The following is a 10,226-nucleotide window of genomic DNA, read 5'->3' as shown; positions in this document are numbered from 1 at the left end:
CAGCAGGAACTTCTCCCTGGTTTTTCTAACATGCTACAGTAGCAAAAAAAAAAAGCATCTATGTTAGTGTCTAGAAAGCATTCTGAATTTTTTGTCAATGAAAATGAACACGCTCAATTTATGACTACTTCCATTACTACACTATCCAGCAGAAAAACTTGTTTTTATTGATGAATGTCTCAAGGAAGATTCTTAAGGCTGGTTATAAGCTCCACCATGTGGGAGGAAAAAAAAAGCAAGTCTCTGACAAATTACCATGTCAGAAGAGAGAAAGCAGCTTATGCCTACAGTAGTCTGAGGACTGATGTTAACACTGGATGGAACCCAGCATGGACTAGCCTTAGTCTGCATTAAGTGACTGTTCCTGTGCTGTCAGGAATGTAAGCAATAGTTGATCTCTAACACATTAGTTTTGCATCAAAAGATGAAAACACCAAACTGAAAAAAAAAATGTCAAAAAACTACGTTAAACTACAACATAAGCTTCAGGGGTTGACTTAGCCCAAGCTGCCAGTTTGCAACTCAAGTTACATACCGTGGAATGGCCAGCCAATGCAAGAATTCTGATGCAAAATTAACTGTTTCAGTACAGCAATGTGGATTTTTTTGTTTTGTTTTGTTTTTAAAGGTGACAGTTTTCAACCTTGGCATTGGCTCAGCCGAAATGCACCTGCCCGTACTACAATTAAGCAAGTCATAGTGTGTTTGGAAACATACTAGGAGACTTCAAAAGATATTTTGAGCTTAAAAGTAAATTTCATACAATACTCACTTTTCTCTTCTGGTTTTCTCTAACTTGTCTTTCAAAACCATAATTTCCTTCTTGAGGGCAAGCTGCTGGCTCTCTGCATCCCGTAGTTCTTTCTTCAGACTTTTTATTTCATTAGCATGCATTATTTCACGTTTAGATAGTTCCTCTTCATAGAAAACACTTTTCTTTTCCAGGTCTGCCTTTAATTTAGTGATCTCTTGCTGGTGTTCTATACTGCTTACCCCAGGTGAGCGACCAACCTGTTTTTGCTAAAATAAACAGCCCCAAGTTAGCACTCAAGAATGCTGAAAATGATGCTTAATAACAACTCAATATTCCTAAGTCTGTGTTTAGAAAATACCCCATTACAGACTTGAGTTAAACATATCTATCTCAATTATTTTCAAAATTTGATAGAGCATAAATCTGCACCGTACTCTTCATCATTTTGTGATTTAAATGCAGTAATAGTTTTCATTGTTCATCACTTTAAACATCTCTGGCCACATTCCAAGTCCCCTTCCATGCAGCCAGTAATGACCACAGAATTAAAAGATTTTTTATGCTCGCACTCACTTGACAGCAACAAGTTCACGTGACTTTCAGGAACGTAGAACAAGGACTATGATAGAGTGCAAATATATTTTACAGCACAAATAATTTGTGGAAAAGCCACACTAAGACAAGCAGAGGCTTAACTGAAGGCTAAAATCTAGCTACAGAAACATTATACGGATTGCATCGGTCAGGAGGGGAACCTGACCTATTTTACTTAAACTGACCGTTTATATCATAGTGGATTAATAGGAAAAACAAGTTCTAAACCATAAGAGTAATTACTTCACTTTTTCGCAGCTGCATAGCTCTCTTAGTGAGGTCTTTTAGCATTTCAGTAGTCTTTACACATTGCTTCAGGATGCATACACATTTGCACCAAATGCTGCACTCACTAAACTCAATGTCCTGCCATAACATAGGGGAGGAGCAAGATCAGGTTCAAAACGAGATAGTGGCACGACATGCACTGAAATCCAACTATGGGAATACTTTTAAATGTAAACAGATTTATTACTTGGTTTGGAATTTTTTCAATTTTTTAAAAATACGTAATTAAAGGTAGTCTAAGGAAAGGAAATCGCTTAATAAAAACGATGTGTTTTGAGAAAGTGCAGGTAACTGGAAAACCTGCTTCCTTACGGTGAATGTCTCACACCTTTAGGAGGATTGAAAATATTTTGTTAATTATATCTCCATTCTATGAATGGATGGCATTCCATAAAATATGAAAAACCTCTCAGTCATCCTTAATTAAACATGGCTTTTGGGTAATTTTCTTTTGCTGGTGTGTGAATAGATTTTAAGAGCTAAATGTCACTGTAGAGCATTCAGATAAGCTGAATTTCTACCATGACAAATTCTGTGGGAAAGCTGGGCCTTGCTGTTAGTGTCAGCAGAACACTGCAAAGCCTCCTAAATATATGAGCCAGATATGTGCTGCTACCATGTTGTTTTCTCTAACTCGTCAAAATGACCACCTGTTTTGATCCAAGAGTAAAATCCTGCCCTTAGGATGCAGAATGGTAAATTGGAGAAAAAAGATGCCATCCTAACAGGACACTGATGGTTTGGAGAAAGAAAAATTTAAAATAAAAAATAAAAAATAATTAAAAAAAAAAAAAGGAAGTATAGGAATTTTCTTTTATGCACAGGCAGTTAACTACCAAACTTGTTTGCTACTGCTCAACATGCCTAATTGCCTACATATATATGGCCACGGAGCACATAAGAAGTTTAGGCTTTGCAACATCATCTATCAGGTATGTAAAATGGTTTAGTGGTATTTCACATTTTTTCCACAATGAAAAGATATTATTAAGACCATAAGGCAGATGGTGCAGTAGAAGAGAAAGCTGAATGGTGTTGTACAGTGGCTTAAAGAACTAGAGTAATATAGTAAACAGAGAATATGCTTTGAACTGATGTAAGCACAAATTCCAAACAGGTGTTTTCATACATGCCTGTTTCAAGTGGACAAATGGTGTAACTGAGACATAACGTATCTCCTGGCACATACATAGATAGATGCTGTTTAACGCACCCTCTTGGCTGCCAGGGCACACTGCTGACTCACACTGAGCCTGACTTTTTTTTGAAAATCCAAATATGTGACGTCCACTGGATCTCCTTTGTCCACACACTTTTACCGAGAACTTTGCAGAACCCCAGCAAGTCAGTGTTGCAGGACATGGCTGGACAGAAGGCATGCTGTGTTCTTCCCAATAGGTTCTGCTTCATCCCTGAGCTCACTGACGTTATTCTTTACTACAGCTTCTATCCCTTTCCTAAGTAAGTCTCTCCCACTCCTTTGCAGTTCCCAGGATCTTCTGGATGAGAGTTACAGTGGCACAGTGGGCTGTCTGTAATAACAGGGTGCATATCTTGGCCAGCAGTTCTCTTACTTCTCACCCGAGTTCCTTCAGAACCCCCTCAAGCAAGGCCACCGGTCCAGGTGACTTCACATCTTCACCTGACAAGTCTAATGCTTCCTGCACATCATCCTCAGACTGATCCAGCTCATCTGACCAACCTGCTGCAAAGAATGCCTTCTGTGTGGCAATCTCCCCTGTTTCAGCAGTAAAGTCTGACACACCAAAAACTCGTTGAGCATTTCTGCCGCAACCCTATCAACTCAGAGATTACCTTTTTCATCCCTGCCAACAAGCAGCCCCATGAGTTTTCTAAGGTGCCTTTCTGCTTTTGATTTAAAGAACTTCCCACAATCACTCTGAGCAGCCTTTGCAAAGTCGTCTCTAAATTCTTTAGCCCTCAACATCCTGTTTACTCTTAACATACCATCATTTATGGGCTTTTCTCGTCTCCTTAATTGGAGAAACTTTCCTTTTTTCTTTAAATACTGATCTTTTCTCTATGATAGCCTCCAACTAAGAAGCCATGCAGAGCTTTTACTGAATGGATAATGCAGTATCATAACAACCCCACGTGACACAAAGTGTGCTTATTGTACTGTGAAATATTGCTCAGAAAACTACAAGTCCCCTTTTCCTCTTCAGATAAACTTGCCCTGTTGTTATAAATCAGCATATCATTTACTCTCTACAGATCTCCAATAAATTCTTCTTGCCTTTGTTGTACAAACTCTTTGCTAATGGTGAAGATGCATGAAAGCAGAAGAAATACATCTTAATTTTCAGACAACAATCTGAATTCACAGCAGTAGAAACTTTGCAAATCCAAACTTCATACTGAATGGATTTCCTTATTTTCATTTAACAAAGGAAGGCAAAATAAAAGAATGTTTGGGAAAAAAAAACCCAACCCAAATTTTTTGTGCAGTGACTTAAGGTTGACAAATGACCCACAGAATTCCAATTAAAAAAAAACCCTGTTACTTACTTAAATTAAGACCAGAATAGGCCTAATCTGACATTTTGCACAAAAAGTTTAGAATTATCCTACTTGACGAAACACTGGGAACAGGATTTTGCTGCAAATGAACAGCAATCCTCATGTGGCAATGAAAAACTGTCTCATTCAATTCTTAAGAAAGTCTAAGTTCTTCAGAGCGCTGTACAAAATGCTAAATCATAGAATAAAGTAACAGTTAAAACTCTTGGCTTACTTAAATTTCTGCTCCTAAAAACACATACATGTGTGTGCAATTTCATCAATATGAAAGTCTTCATGCTCAATGTTGTTCTTGTGCAAAAATGTTCCAACTTCTGGCTGAAAGGTGGAATCACTAAAACTTTTCCTTCACAGTTACAGCAGTTGACATCTACAGTGGAGAAAACCATCTTTCTTTTGACTGACATGCTGAGGAACAACACAGTACACAAAACACCTATACAGAAACCTATAGGCTGCAGGTTTATCTTCAAATATTTAACCATCCTACACTAAAAAAAAAAAAGTTTTTAACAGGTAAAGTTAAACAAAGCAAAAATGGAAGCAATTTGGTATGAAATCGAGCAGTGAACACATTAGCCTGAAAAGTGCAATTAGGCAAATGTTTTTGGACAATTTTTCTGGACAATAACACGATGCATGCTTGCATTAATATTTGGCATCAACTGAAGTGACAAACTGACAATACCCTTCTGTCCTACATCTGAAAGTAATCAAACAGATCCAAGTCCTAGTTGACTAGTAAGTCTGCAGGTGTTAATATCAAAACAGACTAACCTTTAGCCCTTCTACTTCGCTTTCCAACTGTTTAGAGTACTGTTCACTCCTCTCTCGCAATTTCCTGTCTTTGGATGCCTCAGCAGCTGCAGCTTCAGCTTGGACTTCCAGCTACAAAAGTACACACGTTTTTAATAGGTAGGATTTTTTTTTTTTTCCTTTTTCCCAAAATCTATTGATGGTTTTCAATATAAGAAATAAGTCTTCAGCACTAAACTCCACACTTCAAATTCTTAGAAAACAGAATCAGTACTGTTTGAAACAACAATCAAAGAGTTAAAGATTTACGGATAACAAAAAAAATTACTTTGTCAGAAAACCTTACGTATAACTACTATTTCATAGATTCTAAACAGTCTTCTCACCACTTACTTCTTTTTTAAGTCTCTCTGTTCTGCGTAACTCTTGCCTTAAACTTTCTACTTTTTGCATCACCACTTCCATTTCTTCCTCCTTATCTCGGAGCTGGCGGGCAAGCTTTTGTTTTTGAGAGTGCAAGTCTGTCAGCCGCTCGTTCATCTCTGAGAACTCCTGCATTGCCAATTTCCGCTGGCTGTGTGCATCTTTCAGCTCTTTGGCTTGGGATTTTAATCTGTCACTAGACTCTGCCAGTTCCTACAGTTTAAAAAAAGAATTAAGTAATAAACCTAGAAAGCTGCAAGGCCAATTCTGTCTTTGGATGCGCATCTAACACCTTCTCCAGAGTGAATAGAAACTACATACTCATTTCTTTTCATGAATACATCTATGATACAGATTGTATGCCTCTATAAGTAAGGAAAGAGGCCAGGTTTTACACTGCTAATGTCAGTAAAACCGCATAAATGTAAACCAAGTAGGAGTTTACTCCGTTTTTACAGATTAAACACAAAGGCTTTCAAGCACTTGCATTACAATACAGAAATACCTTGCTTTCTGAATTAAAAAAATGTCATTAGCATAGTTTTTCAAGAATTACTTAAAGTAGTAAAAAAGAAAAAGTACTTATCTCAACTGCTCAATGATTAAAGAAGGTTTCTCCATTAACTGAATGGGAAACTCTGTTGTATGAAAATTTCTACTTCAGAAGCTTTTGAAAATTGACCTGCAATGGTGAGTATGATTTCCACACATTGTACTATAATAGCAAATATTACAGAAAGTTTCAGGCAACAAAACACTGTAGTGATTAACAGCAATATATGATAATAATTCTTTTAGAAGAACCCACATGGAATAACACTGCCCGTGCTGTGATAACTCTACAGCACAATACCTTCACAAAGCTTGCTGTGTCCTAGATCTGTGCTACTACACTACGAATGAGGGACCACAACAGTTTAAATGGTTTAATGATGTTCAGCCAAACCGGAGCAGAACAAAGAAGCAAGGAAAAGCAAGTCTGAGGATGAAAAGAAGAGCAGCAGAAAGAATTAATATTTGGCACTGTTGACGTCTATACAAATTTAAAAGCATTTTCTAAGGTTGTTAGAAAGAGGCCCTCATCACTACAAGTTGTTTTAGAAAAGAGATGGTCTTTCTTGGACAAACTGGCAGCTTTCAAGGTTTTAACAGCCGTAAGAGTTAAAAGAAACAGTGTTAAATACGGCTGGCACATCAACATTGAGTGTGGACTCTCAGATACTGGGCCAATATAATCACCATGAGAAACAGGCTAATGTATTTTACACCTGATTACAGGTTGATTTAACCATGAATACAAGAGAGACATGAAAAACAGTATGTTATAAATAAGAAAACAAGGAATCAGGGGACAGAGAAGAAGAAATAAAACCTACTATTCTTTAACTGTAGTTAATTCAAACTACTTTTCAATCTTCATATTTGGGAAATTTTTCACATCTCTCTTCTGGAAACACTTCTGTGAAACAGCCTTAATACCATATTCTCAACATTTTCTCCCTGATAGAGTCTCATCCATATTTCAGATTAAATTATTTGTCTGGGTTAGTTCTTCTCTACTCTCTTCTAACCACTATCATTATCACCTTAATCTGAAACTATAAAACCTTCTTTGCAGACACCATGCAGTTTGGATCCTGGAGTTATTCACTGTCTGGAAGCAGTCACCTAGGACCACCCAGCACTCATATATACGACGTGTTAAATAATGCCCTTGTCTTCAAAAAACAGGCAGAAAGCAAAGTAGGTCATGCTACACATTTGTTGTCTGCTCATTAATTTTACACTTGAAAGTTATTTCAAGCAAAATGAACAAAAATAAAGTAGTCTTTAGGGTTTAGAAGAGTTGCTGACAAAATGCTTTTACCTTATTAAGATCTTCCCTCTCTTGCTTCAGCGTTCTGACCTGTTTCTCAAAAGCCTTTATTTGCCTGGAAGCATCATCCAACTCCCGCCTTGCAGTGCTGGCCTCCTCAAGTTGCTGTTCTAGCTGACCAGAATCTAGAAAAAGCAGCAGACTTCTAAATACATTAAGGAAAATATCATTATTCTAGAATAGCACAGTCTAGTTGCTTGAAGGCCCTTCAGTATTTTTTCCAGTTTCCATTTAATCACAAAATAATGTAATTCTTATCAGGTTTAGAATAGGGAGTAGGTTGTTTCAACTGCCATTATCTGCTTTTAAGGGAACAGAATAAAAGGTCATAGCTTGCTGCAAAACAACATAAAAAACGGTAACAAACTGTCTTTTCACATTACATTAATCATACACTATACATAATTCTGTGATGTATGCTTTAACATGACCTATCCATTTGACTGTGATGTAATATATAATGCATCTTTTATTGCACTGTAATTATAAACAGTCTCCCTCCTCCCCCCAAATTCTCCCAGAAAGAAACAGTACAAGTAACGGGTCACTCAAGAGCTGGCAAGCATTCTCCTGTTGATGTACTTAAAATTAACTTCAGATTATTTTACTTATTTCTAGTGTGAAAACCACTTGTGTTCATGTGATCTGCTTCTACTACTACTATAAATACAGGAAAACTATTACAGTCAGCTTCTTACCGTTAGTTACACAATGACAGTACATTTCTACACCACAGGTAAATAATGTCATATAAATACACTCAAATGTTACAACATGAAAAGTTGAAACCCAGAAAATATGACAACTGAAAATTTCTAGCTAGTGGGCACTTTTTTTCCCACTTGGTCCTTCACTTAGAAACAAGAATTTAAAACAAGATATATATGAAGATAGGTTAATTCCAAATACCATGAAATCACTGGACATTTTGCCTTTGATTTCAGTTGTGGCAGGTCTTCAGACCATATGTATTTACTCACAGAACAGGAATCCATCTTAATAAGAGCCTTTTACTACATCTTCATAAATGCAACCCTAAAAGACTAGCTCTTGGAGAAACCAAATACAAAAACACATACATTTCTAAGAGCTGTAATTTCTGAAGCACAAGAATTTTTTAAGCAAATTAATATCTTTAGCTTATACGCAGACAAATATTCACTATTGTTTTAATTAATTGACTCTTGTTTAAAAATTTAAAAGAATGCATTTAAGTAAGAGATGTAGCTCAAAGCCAAAAATTATTAACTGCCTCTCTTATGTAGTCTACTCCACCAGCAAAAAGAAAGTTTATGTATGGCTCTGCTGAGCCAAGATAAATCTCTCATCTGTGCACAAACTACTTTGTTCCACAGCTCTGTTTTCTTCCATCACTGCCCTTTACATATTTGGCAATATTAAAGATTCCTCAAAGTTTTCTCCTATGTAACTTAGTGAACAAAAATTGTAACTTTGACCTTAAAAATTGAAAGCATATGCTAGCTTGTCATTTCCTGGAAAACTAGATAGACAAGAAAAATGTATTTTTCTAAGCTCCCCCCAGTGATACTCCTGAATTTGACACAATTTTGTGTTCATTTTTTATTACCTTTTAAAGCAGGTTTTTACAGCTCCAAAAGAGGCAGTAGAACAGGTTAAAGAATATAACCAAAAGCTAGTTGTGACATATGTGTAGTAAGTGGTAATTTTCCATCTAATCACCCTAGTTACTGCTAACATTTTAGCTAATATATCCAAACACTAATTGTAGGGTGTTATTACATTAAATTGCCCACGAGATGATCCCAAAGCATGAAGTTCAGCTCTGCACCTGAAGTGAAACTTCTTTAAGTTCATCAGATCTAGATCTGGAAATTTAGATACTTTAAAGGCCACCCAGAAAACTTGGAACTAGCTCCCCTAAATTTGGAAGCATTCAGACATGACGATCATTTGGTTTGTGCCTGTATTCTATCATTAATTTAGTTTTAAAATCTATCTCACAAAATTAAATCAAGCAAAATACAACATTCTTTTTTTCCACATTTTACCAGATTAGCTTGTATTAGTTACAACTCAAGGCACAAATGAGTGTCTTCTAACTAATGACTGTACTGTCTGGACCAGACAAGCCATTCAAGTATATACTGGGAAAGTTACGTGGCAACTGGGGAGGGATTAGACAACTCTACATCTTCCTCACTTGATCACACTATTCACTTCCAACCCAAAAAACCAAAAGCACATATTGTAACTAGGAATAAATATACAAATATATATGTGGTATGGAGCAGAAATTTCTTAACTGATACTTAAGGGAAAACTTCAATATTAACTGCCTTCACCAGACATTGACTTCTTTTAAATTTGAGAAGGGATATCAGTTGTGTTAGGCAATGTTCCCACATCTTTTAAATTTTTTTTTCATTACCAAAGGAAAAGAGTAACACCTTCAGCAATGAACTAAAAATCTAAGTTGAAGCTCACTAGTCAAGAATAAAATATAATTTAAAGCTGATCCTAATGCTTTTCTATGAAGGGCTGGTCCCATTCAAAAGCTGTTTCTTGTACATGTTGCTTTCCAGTGGTCCCAAAGAGCCAAACCAGAGCTGAGGATTGTTGTAGAACAGAGGTTTCTGACCATGTTGCCTTATTCCTCATTACAGCAGCAAGTGGAGGGACATTTGGCTGGAGAGAAACTTCACAAAAACCTTTGTTCTGACATAGCACCAACATGGCATCACTCTGATCAGAGTGATCCTCCCTGAGCTAGTTAAGCCATGTTCACATCCAAAAATAATGCTTATGGTACAATACAAAACTGCTGCATCATGCCAGAGCAGCTGTCTGTGTATCTGTAACAGACTTTTTTCAGACTACACAATTTTAACAGCATATAATCTACGTGCTGCAGTCTGCAGTTCATACATAGCATGCTTCTGCCCCATAACGTAGCAGCAGAGTCTAAACACACCAACTAAACTGTCTGTAAGTTAAATTCAAGTTATTCTTTCT

The 10,226-nt window shown here is 36.7% G+C and overlaps 1 protein-coding gene across 1 annotated transcript in view; it reads right to left on the bottom strand.

Annotated features, from left to right (window-relative positions):
- Positions 1–10,226, bottom strand: part of LOC104620807 (serine/threonine-protein kinase MRCK alpha-like) — a gene marked incomplete at its 5' end in the record, with an annotated part of 25,191 nt that overhangs the window by 6,106 nt on the left and 8,859 nt on the right. The window contains 4 exons of the mRNA XM_010287122.1: positions 773–1,020; positions 4,955–5,065; positions 5,327–5,569; positions 7,224–7,357. Coding sequence (XP_010285424.1) covers positions 773–1,020; positions 4,955–5,065; positions 5,327–5,569; positions 7,224–7,357 — 736 coding nt within the window. The remainder of the gene's footprint in view (positions 1–772; positions 1,021–4,954; positions 5,066–5,326; positions 5,570–7,223; positions 7,358–10,226) is intronic.

The sequence above is a fragment of the Phaethon lepturus genome, unplaced genomic scaffold (genome assembly GCF_000687285.1).
Source record: "Phaethon lepturus isolate BGI_N335 unplaced genomic scaffold, ASM68728v1 scaffold52685, whole genome shotgun sequence".
NCBI classification, from domain to species: Eukaryota; Metazoa; Chordata; class Aves; order Phaethontiformes; family Phaethontidae; genus Phaethon; species Phaethon lepturus.
This window is presented reverse-complemented; position numbering and strand designations above follow the sequence as displayed.